Source organism: Megalops cyprinoides, chromosome 15, assembly GCF_013368585.1.
Source record: "Megalops cyprinoides isolate fMegCyp1 chromosome 15, fMegCyp1.pri, whole genome shotgun sequence".
NCBI lineage: Eukaryota > Metazoa > Chordata > Actinopteri > Elopiformes > Megalopidae > Megalops > Megalops cyprinoides.
Genome location: NC_050597.1, coordinates 33,887,986 through 33,906,694, shown reverse-complemented (window position 1 = coordinate 33,906,694; position 18,709 = coordinate 33,887,986). Strand labels below are relative to the sequence as shown.

The window sequence follows — 18,709 nt, the reverse complement described above, 5'->3', positions numbered from 1 at the left end:
GCTTCATGATGTCAGTCAGGTCATTACTTATGATGGCATTTAGGCAGGCCTTCTTTGCAGTGATATAAATGTTGGATGTTAAATTGCCAGTCAGGGCTCCTTGTCCAGGAGCAGGCTCTCTGGCCACTCTCACTTGGCCATTTGCATGTGTTCCAGGAACCCATTTAATCAGCCAGCGTGTCCATCTATCTTGATGAAATTGCTCTGTGATTGATCAACCTGGCATTTGGAGCCAATACTGTTATAAATATATACGTGGTAAAGTGCACGTTTAGTTTAGATCACAGACCGTTTGTGCTGTTTCTCTCACTACTAAGATGTTAAATAACTGATGTCTGTTTGCCAGATATTGGGGTTTTGTTCAGAAAAAGAGAACATGGAATTTAGTATCCCCACCATCAGGTAAAAAATATGATTCCTTACTGACAGTTTTTAATCAAAAATATACTTCAGAAGGGTTTTCTCCCATGATTTGGGAGGATTGAATGAGCCATGATCTAACCCAGTGCCTGGATACCAGCTCCATTTTGAGCAAGAGAACCATCCTGAGGGCTACCAGGTGGGAGCACCTGTGATTATTGGCAGAGCATGTAATTTTAAATTATTTTATGGTGGGAAGAAAAAAGCTTTAGACAGAGAAATACATTTGTAAGATGAGGCTTTCAGAATCAAGGGCTTTGGGATGTGATCTCAACCAGGAAGTCAGCAGCTTGAGCATCTTAACAATATTGCATTTGAAGTTGCATGGGTGCAATATGAAGTTTTTTTCTGCAGTGCTATGTAAATGCTAGTGTTGGAAGGAAGCATAGTGAGCTCCACTGTCAGTCAGTAGGTGATTTGTTAATTTTTAACAGGGGGAATGGCAGATGCACACACAGCACTCTCTCTGCTACTAATTAGGTGATGGAGAGGGGGGATGGCAGGTTAACAAGGGGGATGCATTTTGGTCCTTTTGCTAACAAGGGGGATAGTATCCCCCCTCCTCATCCCCATCAAATCGCCTACTGCTGTCAGTGAAACAGTTTCTCCAAATACAGTTGGGCAGGTCTCGACTGAACATGGTAAGTACAAATGGCAGAAGGAATAATGTGACAGATTCATAGAAAATGTTCTGTAAAGCTCAGTGTCTTCTCAAAAGTCCAATAGCCTGGACCAAATCAAGTCCCCTCCCAGATGACCCAGTGTAGCTTTCTTTTGTGCCACAGTGTTCAGGTTACTGCTGTTAATAGATCAGGGAAGGCAAGCCTCTGAAAGTTGGCATCTCTCTCTCTTTCTCAGGGCCAGGAGGACTGTGAGGTAGAGCATCTTTTCCAGTCCATCTTGCCAGACATGGTGAAGTTAGCCATGAGTGCCCCCAGGCTGTGCACCCAGGTAAGAGTGGGAAACATGACATTATTTGCCACATCATTCCACAATGGTGGAGTGAAGCTCTCAAGAAAGCTGGGTTGTAGGGCTGAGCGTCTAGGTAAGGGCTTGTGGCCCTCGCGGTCGTTCTGAGACGTCTGCAGCGGGAGACATCTGCAGCGGGACCCAACTCATTAAGGAAACTGGACGTGTGGCTGGGCACCACAGCCCTGTGGAACCTGAGGTCAGCCGTCACACACTGATATGTGTGACTGGGATAGCATTGAATTTAAACCTTGGAGTCCGCTGTCACACACCACTGCCACTCAGAGTGCTATCAGACAGAGAGGACAACAACCCATCTTTGATCTCCTGCAGAGATCAGTGCTAACAAATAAAAAAAATCTTTGAATATTACATTATTCATGAGATCATTTATTAATTACTTAGATTATCTTATTTTGTCAACATTAAATTAAGAAAAATCCACTTTAACTTTTCATCAGTATTCTTGAGGGAGAGCTGCAGAAAGCTACATAAAATAATGTATGATTCATTTATATGAGTATTGCCTGTAAGGGAGTGTGAATGGAAGGCACTGCAGGAAGTGTGTGCGTTATCATGTTGCCTTGGGTAAAAAAAGTGTGGAATCTGATGATTTAAATATGCCGTCTTTGGACCAATACAATATTCAAACACAGTATTAGTTCCCCCCTTTCTGAGGTTGGTTGCTGTAGCCAGTCAGAGGAATAAAATGTCATTAGAACCAGCAAGCAGCGCCACAAATTGGGTCATGTTAAATGCCAGTGAGTGGACAGTGTTGGAGATGTGCCAGTCGAAGTGTATCTGTCCCCTGTGAAATGGAATCCATGTTGAAGTATTGGAGGGGTAAGGCTGTTGCCTGCCCCTGTGCTACACTAACCCGCAGTGTAATGGCAGGGGAATTTAGCGCAGGTGCTGAGATCAATGGAAATACCACCTACGCTCTTGAGTTTGTCGGGGGCTTCTGCAGAGATTAATGAAGTGCTGACCCACACTCCTGCAACCTCCCATTATCCCATTCCAAAGCAGCCTGCGGCCTTATCTATACAAATGACCAGTGCCATCGATCTGCTGAAGCAACTCCCATCCAAATGCCTGTCTTTATAGATATTAAATATATTTTTTCATCATCGACAGGATCAGTGCTTCTCATTTGTGTTAGTGTGTGCTATATAGTGGTGTGGCCCGTATTATTGAATCCTGATTTGCCCATTAACTTCCAGGAGCTCCTTGTTTAAAGGTGACACTATCTTGGTTCTAAAAGCAGACAGAATGATGAAAAGTGATGTTATGGAAGATCTGTCTTCGTCACTTGCATTTTTACCAGATGTGCAATTGTTGACAGAGTCACCAAAGTTAATTCTGTTTTGTAGCTGGTTAGTATATAATCAGATTCTGCTGCACCTATAATAAACAGGCAGCTGTGTAGTTGAAATAGGCTCCCTCCCTCACTGTTTGTCAATGATAGAGGCTCTGCTGGTATTTATGTGTTTGTTTCTAACTCTGTATTGATAAGTAATCTACAATTGCTTAAACAAGGTCCTTTACTCCAATCAGCCAAGATGGATGGCCCTTAGCGGTAATGGTGCTATGTGATTTAAGAATGTAGAGCTGGACCTAAATTACTGCCAGTAATTTGCTAAATGTGATTTTGTTTTGCCCCCATTTGGAAAATTGCTAAACTAATTATCTCTCTGTCTTGGCCTCTCTTCGTCCCTCCTGCCTCGTAGCCCATTCCACTGCTGAAGCAGCAGATGAACCACTCCATCACTATGTCCCAGGAACAGATTGCCTGCCTGCTGGCCAACGGCTTCTTCTGCACCTTCCCCCGATGCAACTCCAAGAAGTCTGAGTATTCAAATTACCCCGAAATCAATTTCTACAGGTACCGTCATTTCCGTCGCTTACTGGTGCTCTCTCCTTGGCCGGTTTCCTATATTTTACATTTCACTGATTAGAAGCTAGCTGAACACTTAGCCAAAGATGATATGAGCTCCTGCACCCTTTGTCCTGTTTTAGTTCCAGACGAATTTCACTCCCATAGTCTTGAGAAATGCTGTCTGTCAGGACTACAGTGAAGCAGGCTCTCACTGTGACTAAGGCATGCTAGTGGCTACCTCTGACACAAACCAAGAAGGGTGAATTTGCATAATTAGAAGGGGTGAAACTGTACTAGTATTAGTGAAAATTGCATTAATAGTGCTAATTAAATGCTAATCATTTTTGAGTGACCTGTGTCACCATGGTTTTATATGCAGAAGAGTGCAGAAACACTTGCTCATATTTCACAGTGGCAGTGCCCATTAGAATAGCAGTGTGGCCTGAATTTCAGAATGAACAAAGAGTCTACAGAGAGTAGCATGGTGATTTTTGTATTCAGCAGTTTTTAATTGGCTTTTTTCATGAGCAACATGCTGAACTGATCAATTCCTAGTTAGTGGTTTAGTGCACAATGTCAATGGCATTGCTAGTTTACTGATGGTACTGGCACTTGAAGCCAGCTTCTTTGTGGGGTTATGACACTCATGCATTTCAGTGCCTGTACAAAAGCTAAGGTTTGTCTTAGCTGAATCAATAAGATGTTACTGCATTCATACAGGATGAGAAGGAGTAAGAGAATCTGCCTCCATAAGGGGGCATTGCTATTGAAAACAAAACAAAACAGTTTTGTCTCCCATCTGGTAATGGGGAGAGAAATAGAAGTGATTTGTGTTTGAGCTTGCAGGCTATGGCCGTTGTGTTTCCAAAGTGGTTCTGTTTTCATTTACACCAACAATACAGACAGCAGAACCCTACAGTACCTACAGTCAGGTCAAGGTTACATAGGCTGTGCTGTATAAGCACATATATGCAAACTACACAACACAGGCTATGCTATACAGGCACTTACAACATATGCAAACTGCACAACACAGGCTATGCTAGACAGGCACGTATAATATATGCAAACTGCACAACACAGGCTATGCTAGACAGGCACGTACAGCATATGCAAACTGCACAATATAGGCTATGCTATACAGGCATGTATATACATGAGTGTGAGGATGTGTTTGCTGGGAGCTGTTGGTAGGTATGTTTGGAGACAGGGAGGTCATGGTATTTGTTGGGAATTGTTGTTATGTTAGTTTTATGGATTTGCCTGTCGCATTTGTGTGGCAGAGATGTGAGTGTGTGGGGAGTCTGTGTAGTGGTCTCTCTCTCTCCGCACAATAAATTCATACGGCTCTTAAATCAATCATTCAGTGTGTAATAGTAAAACAATTTCTAAAAGTGGTCATTAAAACAAATAAGGATTGTTCTATGCAAGTCAATCGCAAAGTGCAGATCCATCTGTCTTGTCACTGCCTCAGTTAATCTTCCTGTCAGTTCTGAAGCCTTTGATGAGAGCAGGGGGATTTTGCACAGGCTTTGGGTTGTAGGCATTTTCCACTGTAATCAGTTTGGTTATGGTCTTGTGGAGATGTAGATATGCCATGAGAATGTTGTGAATATGTTACAGAAATATTATGAATATGTTGTGGAAATGTAGTTATGCTGTGTATGTGGTCATGATGTAGAAATGTTGTGAATATGAAGTGAATGTAGAATGAAATGTAGATTCACTGTACGTGGCAGCATTTTTTGTAGATGAAACAAATACATAGTACAAATGTTGGGAACATGTAGAATTTGTAGAAATGTAGATCAGACTTTTATACCACCACACTCTTGTGTCTGTCCTTCTCACCTATACCTTGCAGTGTTTTTAAAGCCGTTTTTATTAACCAGTTCAGGCCTGTTCCAGTCTTGGCAGTTAATATTTGTGCTGCATTTTTTTCAGAGCCATCTATGCCACCATCTGATGTAGTCTGGGGTAAAATTACATTAGTTACATTTTGGGAAACAGTGCCAGTTCATTGGTGAGTGAAATGTCTGCTAAGCAAATCACAGACAGGAGTGTGCCAGGGCTGAAAATGAGGTTACCTACAGAGCAGACACATGCACCCCTCCCTGCCAAATGTAGCTAAAATCACTGGACACCATCCATATCCAGCCAGGCTTCAGCTCCATCTGCTCACTGTACTAGCTTTTATTCCCTAACTGCATTATGATAATGTTTGGGTGTCATACTGTACCAGCGTTCCCTAACTGCATTATGATAATGTTGGGGTGTTACACACTCACAACCAGAGCCTTCATTTAGGTTACATTAGCTGTTTCACTTGAAGCCCACTTACATTTACATTTTACATTTACATTTATTCATTTAGCAGATGCTTTTATCCAAAACGATGTACAAAAGTGCATATAGTGGGCAAACAGGCACAGGCACAAGGGCAAGATGTGTCATACAAAGCAGATAGTGCTGAAGCTGAGCACAAAGTCAGTGTAGCGAGACAGAACTAATCTGATCTAAGGGTACATATATTGAATACAATCACTGGGACAATAAAGTACTGCTATACCACCGAAGCAAAAACGTGCTACAAATACAAGGTAAGAGATAGAGCTACAAGTACAAGCCAAGAATCTTAGATCTACAAGGTCAAAATGGCAAGGGTATCAGTCCAGGTAGAGTTTGAAGAGGTGTGTCTTCAGCCCACGTGTGGAGGGTTGGATTGAAGGGGTTGTTCTCAGGGGGGTGGGGAGTGATGACGGAGAAGCGACGTTGTGAGGAGAGTGGGCCTTTTGTTCTGATGGTGGGAGGAGCGAGGCATCCGGTTGTAGCAGAGCAAAGTTGTTGAGCGGGTGTGTAAGGTTGGATGAGGTCCTGGAGGTAGGTCGGGGCAGTCTTTTTTGCAGCAGAAAAGGTGAGAGTCAAGGTTTTGAAGCGGATCCTGGCTGCAATGGGGAGCTAGTGGAGCAATCTCAGTAAGGGGGTGATGCGGGAGAACTTTGGGAGATTGTAGGTCAGTCTAGCAGCTACGTTTTGGATTACATTTACATTTACATTTATTCATTTGGCAGACGCTTTTATCCAAAGCGACTTACATAGGTTACAGTTCTTTACAATGTTATCCATTTATACAGCTGGATATTTACTGAGGCAACTGTGGGTTAAGTACCTTGCCCAAGGGTACAGCAGCAGTGCCCCAGTGGGGATCGAACCGGCAACCTTTCGGTTATGAGTCCTGCTCCTTAACCACTATGCTACACTACCGCTGCAGCGGCTGAATGCGAGGAAGGTGTTTCAGTCGTCCAAGCGGGAGAGCACGGTGGCCTGGATGAGCAGCTGGGTGGAGTAGGTGGTCAAAAAAGGGTGAGTCCTCCTGATGTTGAAGAAGAGGAATCGACAGGAACGTGTTGTCTGTGAGATGTAGTCAGTGAAGTCCAGCCTGTTGTCGAGGGTGACACCCAGACTCTTCACAGAAGTGGAGGAAGTTACTGTGGTGCCGTAGAGAGTAATTGAGAGCTCTTGAAGAGGAGAGGGCTTGGCTGGGATGAACAGTAGATCAGTCTTGTCTGGGTTAAGCTTGAAGTGGTTGGAGGCCATCCATCTGGAGAGGCAGGCAGAGATCTTTTCGTTGACCTGGGGGGTGGAGGGAGGAAAAGAGAAGATTAGTTGAATGTCATCAGCATATTTGTCATCAGCATAATTGTTCATGTCAGATGGGTCAGCGGTAGGTTTTTTTTAGTAGGGGGGTAACCAGAGCTTTTTTTTGGATCTGTGGGAACAAGACCAGTAGTTAGAGATGAGTTGATGATGGAGGAGAGATATGGGGCGATCTCATCAGACACAGACTGGAGAAGGGTGGAAGGAATGGGGTCAAGAGGGCAGGTTAGCATGGTGAGCTGTGATGACTTGAAGAACTTCTGCTTCGCTGCGTGTAGAGAAGGAGAACAGGTGGTGACTGGATGCCTTTCCGGTGGTTGATGTTGTAGCTGGAGGATGCTGGACACCTTCTTCTCAAAGTGAACCTTAAAGTCTTCTGCAGAAAGAAGAGAAGGGGAGGGGGGAGGAAGAGGTGAGAAGAGAGTGGAAAAGGTAGAGAAGAGATTGCGGGGGTTAGTGATGTTAGCATTGATTTTGTTTTGGAAAAATAAGGACTTAGCTGTTGTTGTAGCAGTCGTAAATGCTGTCAGCAGGGAGTTGTAGGACGCTAGATTGTCGGAGGATCTGGATTTTCTCCGCTTTCTCTCGGCTGCCTACAGCGCAGCTCTATCAGAGCGGAGGGAGTCGGTCAACCATGGGGAGGAGGGCGACGGCTGTGATGTCCTGAGGATAAGGGGGCAGAGAGTATCTAGGCATTGAGACAGACATGTGTTAAAAACAGTTGTAGCAGCATTAGGAGGCATGTTTCAGTAGGAGATGAGAGGAGGGAGGGTGGAGAGAACAGTGGAGGTGAATGTGGAGTGTGAAAGGGAGTGGAGGTTCCTCCTGAAGGTAGTAGTGGGGATATCAGAGGAGTTGAGAGTGGCAAGGAGGGGGAGAGAGGAAGATACAAAGTAGTGATCGGATACATGGAGGGGAGTCATCGCGAAGCGGGCCGTGGCACAGTTCTTTGTGAGCACAAGGTCAAGCTGGTTTCCGGCTTTGTGGATTGTAGGAGATGGGGAGAGGGTGAGGGAGAGGGAGTGCAGAGCACGCTGCACTCCTCCAAAGCACTTCTGAAAGCAGGTTTTTTGCCTCAGTTTGTGAACTTGTAAGAGCTTGTCTTCATGTTCTGCACTTTGTTTGGTACACTTACACTCTTATGCTTGGAAACCTTCAATGAGAATATCTGTTTGTTACGCACTTTGATGTGTTAAAATGAAATGGCTTTGAGGTTCGGTAGAACAGACATTCCTTATAATCCTATGTGTCCAATGAGTAGGAAAGCAAAGAGTATAGCAGATCCAGATGGTGTCTGTCAAACCTTGAGCATCCACCTGCAGTTGTAAATGATTTCTGACACACTAATGGTGCAGCCAGTGAAGGGTCCCCAGACAAGAAATTGGTAGTGGTACAACCTGTCATGCCCTGCAGCCAATCCACATTGATCTGAATGCAATTACTCTGTGACTGAATTACAAACAGTGTTTGGATTGGACATGGAAGGTCGTCACTGTGAGAAGGGGGTTAGACTGTCACTGAAGCCTTGTGTAAACCACCTGACACAAACTTTGACCAGTGGTCAACCCTTTGTTTATGATTATGACCACAATTCCTCTGGGCTGGTTCCACCCCAGCATGCCATTTATCACAATCACTGAGCGTTAGCAGCATTTCATTGGTCGACCTACCCTGGTTTTATCCTCAACCTGTCCAGTAGCACATTCTTTAGATACAATAGGACAGCTGAACATCAGTGTACCGTGACCAAATGGCAGCCTTAAGATTTTACAGAGCTTACAGGCACAGATGGTCAGTGCCTATCATCAATATTTGACCTTACTGTTAACATTCTGGTTTACATGAATCTGTAATTGGATATTGAGACGCATGTTCGTGCTTTCTGGAGACTAAAACTTTTTTGAAAATGAAACCCAGACCAAGTAGTTGTTTGGACACAACAAACTGATAAATCCTAGGTATGTCCAGTCAAGCTCTTTTCTTGGGTTTAGTTCATTTAGAACACAACCGTAGGGGGCCTTAAAGTCATACTAAACCAGAAGAGAACTAGTTATTTCCTAATCTTTCAGGTCATTGCTTGTTCATAGGCACCTGAATTAAGATCAGCAAGGCGTGTTGGATCCTTACTTGGTCTGATGTCCCAATGTTACCTTTTTTCTCCAGTGACATATGAATGAATGGAAATTAAATTTCAGTTTTTTGCAGTGTCAAAAGAGCCCTCTCAGCATGTTCAGGGGGGCGTATACAGGGGGCAGTTTACAGGGATATAAGTATTTCTTGAGGTTCCAGTTGATAAACTTCTTGCTTTGTTCAGTGCAGAGGGATGTTAGCATCCCTGTTAGCATCCCTCAGCAAACAGCTAGACCACATTCTCCTTAGCGCTGTCTTGAGGTGCTGTGACAGCCAACCCCAGAGGGAATGGCGTTCTCCTTAATGCCACCAGGGAAGGCTGTGACAGCCAAACCCCAGAGAGGAGCACCTGGCAGCACCACTCACCTTTCCCAGCAGAGCTCTGTTCAGGCTGCCAGCCAGAGTCAGAGGGAAATCACTTTACTGCACTTTTGTGAAAGCAGCCTGCTGATCCCTGCAGTGGAGCATTATGCTCAGCTGCATCTAATTGAGTTTGCCTCCATCACAGAGGCATCCTGCCTCGTGCTACGGTTATTGCCTGCTTGTTCACGTGGCTGTTTGGCATTGGCCCCTGGGATTACCTCTGAAGTGACAAAGTGCTGTGCTGGTGGCTATGCTGAAAGGGTACACAATGCTTAATTAAAAAAAAATTCATATCTAGTCCAAAGTTATTTTTCACTAAGTCCGGTTAGCGTGACTAAAGGACTAAATTGTATTAATGATTATCTCTTAAATAGCAGTGGGTTTTGCTACATGAGGGAAACCATGTATATTTGTTATGAATTAAGCCTGTTCATTAGGTTTGCCACATGAGGATCACCCCATTTCAGAAATGATTGACTGTTTTTTGAATGTTTAAATGAGGAACAGAAATATTATATATGAAAATTATGAGCTCTACAGCTGGTCAGGCATGCTAAAAGCCTAGTACATCTTCCTGTTTGTAGCAAAGGGCAGGGGGCAGGTCACCCCACCCGGCCTCGAACACGGGTCTAACGGGGTTACCAAACATGGCGACACCAAAGAGCCAAGCTCGTTGGTATGGCAGTCAGAGGCGCATACTCAACCGTAGTGACGGCACTCCGTCACACTGCCCTCCCCTTCAGGAAGTGCACCCATGCGCTTCACACACTATGGCGTCCCTCGCGCATCCCCCACCGTACATCTCCCATCCCAGGGTCCCCCACGCACTGGTGCTTCACCCATCTCTGGGGTCCCTCACAAAGTGCTTCACCCCATGCTCTGAGGTTCCCTCACAGGGGTCAACACCAAATCTGGGGGGTCCCACGTACAGCTCACACACTGGGCACGCCTCCAATGGCCTCGTGGCAAGCCATCCCACTCTGACAACATTTCTAGTGAAGGGGCAAGAGCAGTCACCCCACCCAGTAGTGGGGGTGATTGCTCATCGTCCTTCGCTACACTGTTGGAAAGCGTAAATGGCTTAACAGTATTTCATCCCAATGGAAAGCTGTAATGGAGTGCTGATATTACATCATTATTTGTTTTCCTCCTAAAGGGCAACACTGTTTCTTTCCTAAACAGCTCGCTCCCCGACTAATGGCTATCCCATGTGAAAACAGGTCACCCTCAGGGGTACATTGCACAAAATTGGCTCCACTGGCCAGGACGGAGGAAAAAAAGAGTCAGGACTCAACTTAAATAAATTAGTTTTTTATTCCCTCAAGGGTTCTCAAATGCATGGAGTGCTGGTCTGTGATTTGCTTTGTTTTGAAATGCCTCACTCAGAGCACTGAGGGAAGGGTGAAGAGATGTGCAGCCTGTTGAGAGACAGTCTCAGCCTGGTAGAGGAAGCCAAAGAAATTCTGGCTCTTTCTGTACTGCTGCCTCTCACTCATCATGTGCAGTCAGCCACTGTGTGGCTCCAAGCAGGGTTGAACTCCCATGTCTAGCCTGAAGCACTGCACTGTTGGAATGGTCAAAGGGCAGCATTTGTTTCCTGTTCCTCCACCTGAGAGAGAAGGTATTTCATTTAACCTCATGTAATAACACTATGCTGTCCACACATAATGCTGAACTCTGTCTTTAGATAACACTGAACCCTTTCTTTCTATGCTTTTAGGCTGTTTGAAGGTTCCTCTCACAGGAAGACTGAGAAGCTCAAAACACTTCTGTGCTACTTCAGACAAGTCACAGAGAAATGTAAGCCTCAGATATCTATGATATCATACTGCTATGAAGCATGTAACTCAAAAATAATCACACAGAAAAGAAAGACTTATATATCTGCTATCATGCCACTATGAAACATTTAACTTACAGATAATCACAGAGAAAAGTAAGCCTCGGGTGTGTATGGTATCATACTGCTATTAAGCATGTAATTCAAAGAGCAACTGAGAAGAGAAAGGCTCATATACCTGATATCATATCACTATGAAGTGTGTTACTCAGATAATCACAGAGAAAAGTAAGCCTCAGATGTCTGATATCATACCGCTATGAAACATATAACTCAGATAGTTAAAAGGCACATATATCTGATACATCACTATTAATTATATAGCTCAAACATAGGTCACTGAGAAAAAGTAGGCTGATATATCTGATATCATGCCACTGTGAAATGAGTAACTTGCACATAGTCCCTGAGATTTTTAAGCCTTGAATATTCCTATTGTACTGCTAATAAAATATCTCTGAGACTGATCCTTTTCAGAATGGTATAAGCATTGCATTTTTCCAGTTGGTGTCTTATTGTGTGCAGTGCCTTTTAGTAAATGTGTGTCCTCTTTCCTCCACTCAGGACCCACCGGCCTGGTAACATTCACTAGACAGTTGTCTGAGCAGATTTCCAAAATGTGGAGAGGGTTATATTCTTTCTTTGTCTGTATAATGAAGCAGATTTCAAGCTTGTACAGGGGCACAGCTGGCTGCTTAGGAGTAGAAAGACAGCTGTGCAGCATACTGCTTAGGAGCAGAGGTAGCAGGGCTGTGCACTAGACAGACAGAGCTGTACAGCTAGCTGCTTAGGAGCAGAGAGACAAGAGCTATACAGCAGAGAGAACAGAGCTGTACTTGGCTGTGACCCTCAGGTCACACATGTAATTATGTAAAGCAATCATACAACTGAGGCCTTTCCTTTTACATAAGTCAATCTGTTGAAAATGCATGCTTAGTCCTAGTGTTATGGAACAATAATTCAGGTGAATCAATATAGCCTTTTTTTGAGAAATCTATATCCTGTGCTCTATCATTTGTCCAGTTTACACAATGCACTGTTTGTATAACCAGTGGGGGAAGCAGAATTTTTAAAAATCTCATTTTCACATTTCAGTTCTAAAACTCAACTCACAAAGCTCCATATCACGTGTGAAGGCACCATTGAAGACCAGGGGTATGGAATGCTTCAGGTAGGGGCTGCTTTTCGATGAGTGACAGTTATTCAGAAATAAACTGTATTCCATTTGAAGGAATTATGAAAATTGTGTAAATGTAAAAGTTGCATGAGGTGGATGCAAAAGGAGAATGCTACCCCCTCCCCTTAACACAGCTATCCTTCCTGTGCTTGACAGATACATTTCCTCTCCCCACTACTGCTTAATACAGCTACCCCCATCAGCTCCTTAACACCGCGGCCGCTCCTTATCTTAACACAGAATACTGCCACAGTTTGTCTCAGCCCAGTTGTTCTTAGCTGTTTCAGGGCTTGGCAGGGCGGTGCCTTACTGTATTTTTTGCATGCTGGCCATCACTGAGCTGAACAGATGCTGGTTGCTTGGCCTGCAGGTGGACTTTGCAAACAGACTGGTTGGAGGGGGTGTGACAGGCCTGGGACTGGTGCAAGAGGAGATCCGCTTCCTGATCAACCCTGAGCTCATTGCCGTGCGCCTCTTCACAGAGGCCTTGGATCACAACGAGTGCCTGATCATCACTGGTGAGTCCCCAAGTCCATGCCCCACACCACAGCTGCTGACAGCTCACACAGCACAATCTCTGCTTGTTGTCCTGCTGCAGTCTGGAAGTAGTTTTGTCCCACTACAGCTGATCATTGGAGCCAGTGTTTTAAATGGCATAAACATTCTCCAGCACTCCTCTAGTCCTTCAAAGCTGTTAAATACTCCTCTGAAAATCAGTGGTAAAGGGTTGGATAGAAGTCTCTCTCCTTTTGCTTACTGATAGTTCAGGTTTAAAGGATTACACATCTCAAATGTGATCAGTTGTTCCTCGCCTTTAGTAGGTACACATATGTAAAAGCTCTTCACACATGCCGATTTGACGTCCTTTTGTGGTTTTAATGGTTCGTAGTTATAAATAGCATTGTTAATGCTCATTCTTTAAAATCCTGTCTTTATAGAAATACATGAAAGCAGACTATTTTTAGTGAGATCGCTCTTTAATGTGATAACATTGCTCGGGAGACAGCCCATGAAAGGAGTGTGTGCAGCTAGTCCTTTATCAACATTCCCTTCAATCCCAGACTGTTACCGTGCGTTACAAGACCCTCATCAAGACAGTGGTGCTCCAATTACTCTGCACAGAGCCTCACGCCACCCCCACCCACCTGGAAATCTCCCCACACTCCTGATTGATGGCACTTAGAGGTTGAGCGGCGTGATTGCACAGGCCAGGAGACCCAAAGCTGCTTGTCTCCAACAGTAAGCCCACCTGCAGGAACATCAGGGCATAAAGAGTGAGTCATGTTAGCCACCTCGCCCTCCCCGTAGGTCTAACCCTTTCGTACATGATTTATTTTATGCTACACTATATGGACAAAAGTATTTGGCCACACCTGTTTTTCAGGGTTTGGGCTAGGCCCCTTATCTCCAGTGAAGGGCTGAATCTTAATGCTTCAGCATACCAGACATTTTGGGACAATGCTATGCTTCCAACATTTTGGCAAAACAGTTTGGGGAAGGCCCTTTTCTATTCCAACATGACTGTGTTCCAGTGCACAAAGCAAGGACTATGAAGACATGTGTTTGATGAGTTCGGTGTGGAAGAACTTGACTGGCCCGCCACAGAGCCCTGACCTCAACCCCCATCGAGCACCTTTCAGATGAACTGGAATGGAGATTGCGAGGCAGGCCTTTTCCGTCCAACATCAGTGCCTGACCTCATAAAGCTCTACAGAATGAATGGCACAAATTTCCCACAGAAACACCCCAAAATCTTGTGGAAAACCTTCCAAGAAGAGTGGAAGCTGTTATAGCTGCAAAAGGGGGACCAACTCCATATTAAAGGATATGTATTTGAATACAATGTCATTACAATGTAATGGTCAGGCGTCCGAATAATTTTGTCCCATATAGTGTAATGTAGCGTGCTTGTTATATACATGGTTCGTTACGTTTTCATTTAACATTATTAAGCTCCTCATAGTTTTCACCGCCACATTTTGCTATACTTTGTAACATTAAATCACTGTTTCCTCAAAGATAACATTAGCTAGAATTTTTCCTTGGGTTAATTCACTGCCAATCAGCACTCTGCTAAATCCACTTTAAGCGTATTAAAGACCACTCTGTCCTTGCTCGTGTATAGCTTTAAACCACTGTACACTTGAGGAAATAATAAGGGCTGCCCTCTAAGAGTCGACCAAGTTTTCATTGGTCGGTTAGTCGCAGAAAGAAAACCCCCTCAAACTCCATTTGGAGCTGTGCCTTGTGGTTAAAAAGTTATTAGACTATGTTGGGCAGGAAATCATCCAAAGTGTGGGATCATTTCGAGCATGTAAAGGACGACCCCAAGAAGGTGACATGCAGATTCGCCCATCATTCGTCGACCTCAAACATGACTTATCATCTGAACCATGCAGGGGCCGGTACAAAAGTAACACGGGACGAAAGCAACACGGGGATTTTCTCTGAGCCCATACAAGTCTGATATGCCTGACTACGTCAGCATGTACAGCATGCAACACTTACCATCATTCATCAACACTTACAGTCATTCAGGCGCACGGCCTTCTTCCTACCACTGCTATGCCTATTACACCCAGCTATACTTCTCATTCCATCCTGATGACCCCACGGTCTCTGCTATGAATGTTCTGCCTGTCTCTTAGAAAACTCAGCCTGGGTGAAGGAACACCACCTTCAAATCAGAAAACCTAAGACAGAGCTCCTCATCATCCCAGCCAGCCTGTCCATTCAGCACGACATCACCGTTTAGCTTGGCTCAATGGCACAAACTCTGTCTAGGTCTGCAAGGAGACTGGAGGTAGTGTTTGATGACCAACTAAACTTTAAGGACCACATTGCAATGACAGCCAGATTGCAGATTTGCACTGTACAACATTAGGAAAATCATGCCCTACCTATCCGAGTATGCTGCACAACTCTTTGTCCAGGTTCTTGTCATCTCAAGACTGGACTACTACCAATGCCCTCTTGGCTGGCCTACCTGAATCCACTATTAAGCCTCTGCAGTTGATACAAAATGCAGCTTTGCATCTGGTTTTCATCCAGCCGAAGAGGGCTCACGTTACACCTCTCTTTGTCTCACTCCACTGGCTCTCTGTAGCTGCCTACATCAAGTTCAAGGCCTTGTTGTTCGCATTGCAGAACAACCAACAAAACTGCACCTACCTACCTGAATGCTCTACTACAGGTCTATGTTCCCTCCTGACCACTATGTCCTGCTCCCCAATGGCGTCTGGTGGTTCCATCACATCGGGGCACAAAATCTATCCAGGTCTTTCTCTGCTGTTGTCCCCCGATGGTGGAATGACCTTCCACACTTCATCCGTTCCACCAAGTCTCTCACTATTTTTAAGAAACAGCTGAAGACACAGCTCTTCCGGGCTCACATGAATCACTACCACCTAAACCAATTTCTTATGTCCTTAACTGTTTTTCTTAAAGAAAACTTCAGATTTAATCATTTAATGCATTTGTGTCTCTACCAGCTAGCTTGTGCTTTGTCTGGCCAACTACTGACACTTGGTCATGCACTTCAAATATTGTGACTCCTTGTATGGCTTTCACTTGTGTTAAACTCTGTCTCACTTGTAAATCGCTTTGGATAAAATTGTCTGCCAAATGAATAAATGTAATGTTAAAAAAGTCACTGAGGCCCTTACACTTTAACGGATGACAAGTGTGAATCATTTTTATTTTACATTTTATTGTTTTTTTTATGATTAACAAGCTAGATACCACTTCAGAGGAAATCCATTCAAGTTGTAACAGCAGTTGTGTTACATTGAATACTCTTGATGATCAAACAAAGGGGTTTAGATTTGGCTTCAATGGGAAACCAGTTCATGCAGTTCTCTTTATTACTGAGGTGATATAATGTGGAGTTTTCACAATTAACACTTTTACATCAGGTTAAAAGGAATCCACCCCTAATGGGTGAGTCCCCTTATAAGCTGGCAGGCTCATTAATCATACAGAGGCTGGTGATGATGATCAGATGAAGGTAAGTTCTGCGGCTTCCCCTCCCATCCCAGCCTCAGTGTTCCCCAGGACCTGCTCTTTCCCCCCATCCAATTTGAGTGTGGAGAGGTTGCATTGATTCACACCAGGCCACCCTTATTCCTCATTTCTGCCCCCAAATTGGCCTATTTTTCACCCTCTGTCTGATTGCGAGTATGAGCAGAATGTCAGCGGCTCTCCCTCAGTCTGAGCACTTCAACAGCGTTTTTTTTTTTTTTTGCGTTGTGCTTGATTGATCATGGCAGTGACAAATCACTGCTGTTCGCTTCGGGAGCAGAAGAATCCAGCTGCGTCTGCTGTCTGAGATGTGATTTTCTCTTACGACAGCAGGACCACATGCTCACTTATGATCCACCAAACCCTCTGACAGTATGTTTCTCTGCACAGCTATACATGGCTTCGTACAATCACTGCCTAAACACCTGAAAGGCATCCCGACTTCTTCCATCAATATCACACAAGCCCCTCCCCTCCAGTTCCTCTGCTGTCTAATATATGTTGTTCCTCCCTGCGTTCCACAGTGCCAAGCAGAAAACTGCACACACGTTTGGCAAAGTAGCTTTAACAGGAAGAGTAGTGTATTGTCAATCCAGATGCACTTTTCCCTCTGGTGTTTCCTCAGCATACACAGTGAGGTGTTGTGACTGAGTGCCGTCACTACGGTTGAGTATGTGCTCTGACTGCCATACCAACGAGCCTGGTTCTTTGGCGTCGCGGTCAAAGTCGCATAGACCCGGGTTCAAGGCTGGGCGGGGCGACTGCTCTCGCCCTTCGCTACAAATGGTGTCAGAAGTGGAATGGCTTGCCGCGAGGCCATCGGAGGCGTGCCCTGTGTGTGAGCCGTATGAGGGGACCCCCCAGGTTCAATTGACCCCGGTGTGTGAGGGACCCCAGAGATGGGTGAAGCACGGTGTGAGGGACCCCAGAGATGGGTGAAGCACTGGTGAGTGGGGCAGCCTGGGATGGGAGAAGTACAGCAAGAGAATGTGTGAGGGACGCCATGGTGCGTGAAGCGCATGGGCATGCTTCCCGAAGGGGAGGGCAGTGTGACGGAGTGCTGTCACTACGTTGAGTATGTGCTCCTGACGGTTGAGTATGTGGCTCTTTGGCGTCGCGGTCAAAGTTCCATGTTTGGTACCCCGTAGACCGGGTTCAAGGCTGGGCGGGGCGACTGCTCTCGCCCTTCGCTACAGGTGTATTAAGATCACACTAATAAAACAATGATGGCTTTCAAATGGCAGCTCTCACCTTGGAGTGAGGACAAACCCCAGTGCAAATGTGTGTTTGTGTTTGCTCTTTCCTCTCTTTGTTTTACCAATCATATGCCCTGCTGTGTTAGTGCTGTACTTCTCATTCCACCACACCAGTTTCCTCATTCCCATAAGCCTCAGCGCTGCAGCTAGTGTTAACGAACTGGACTGAACTGAGAAGCCGCAGGCATGCACAGCGGTACTGTGTCCTACTCACTGCTTGCCTTACTTTGAGCCCAAAGCATGAAACACCTCTAGGTCTCCATATGTCCTTCTTAAGCAAATATTTACCCAACGTGGTACCACTTAATAGTTTTTCCGGTGTTACAGTGTTTAAAATACAGAGAATAATTTTTCCTGGGAAAATATTTGTGGTTGTACTGTTTATCATAAGATAAGTCTTCAATACTTTATTTTTCCTGGCAAACCCTGATGAAAATTAAATAAAGAAGCTGGATTGTTTGTCATGATGCTATGTTTCATCTGGATATGACAACATTTTTTTCTGTAAATGCTGGCACAAGCAACATTATTTTAAAAGGGTTTAAATTCCAGCTGTCCTCATGTAACCTTCGTAGCATAAATTACGGTACTTGTCTGAGCAAATGCATGATACATCTTTAGTTGATTGATCTTGTTGCTCAAAGGATGTCTGAAAGGGTGCCAGAGAGAAAAGATGGATAGCCACAGTGTTAGAGAAAGTGGAGAATGGTTGCTGTGTTACAGTAAGTGGAGAATGCTCTCAGTTTTAGAGTAAGAGGAGCATGGAACAGTGTTAGAGTAAGAGGAGAGTGGAAGAGTGTTAGAGTAAGTGGAGAATGGAGCAGTGTTAATATAAGGGGGGCAGGTGTGGTCTAGGAAGTCCTTTTCTGCTCACGCTCCAGTTCATACAGCTGGCTGCTGTGATGATGTGGATAAGCTCCCAATCTCTGTACTACTGCCCATACCAGTGTCTCCATCAGACTTACCTCAGAACTCCTCCCATATGCCATGCCCACAAACAC

At 44.7% G+C, this 18,709-nt stretch overlaps 1 protein-coding gene across 1 annotated transcript in view; it reads left to right on the top strand.

The window, feature by feature from the left end:
* The window catches only part of LOC118789752 (poly(ADP-ribose) glycohydrolase-like), a 61,013-nt gene that overhangs the window by 28,843 nt on the left and 13,461 nt on the right, over positions 1-18,709 (top strand). Inside the window, 6 exon segments of the mRNA XM_036546339.1 lie at positions 1,279-1,371; positions 3,117-3,271; positions 11,136-11,215; positions 11,820-11,883; positions 12,351-12,426; positions 12,803-12,950. Coding sequence (XP_036402232.1) covers positions 1,279-1,371; positions 3,117-3,271; positions 11,136-11,215; positions 11,820-11,883; positions 12,351-12,426; positions 12,803-12,950 — 616 coding nt within the window.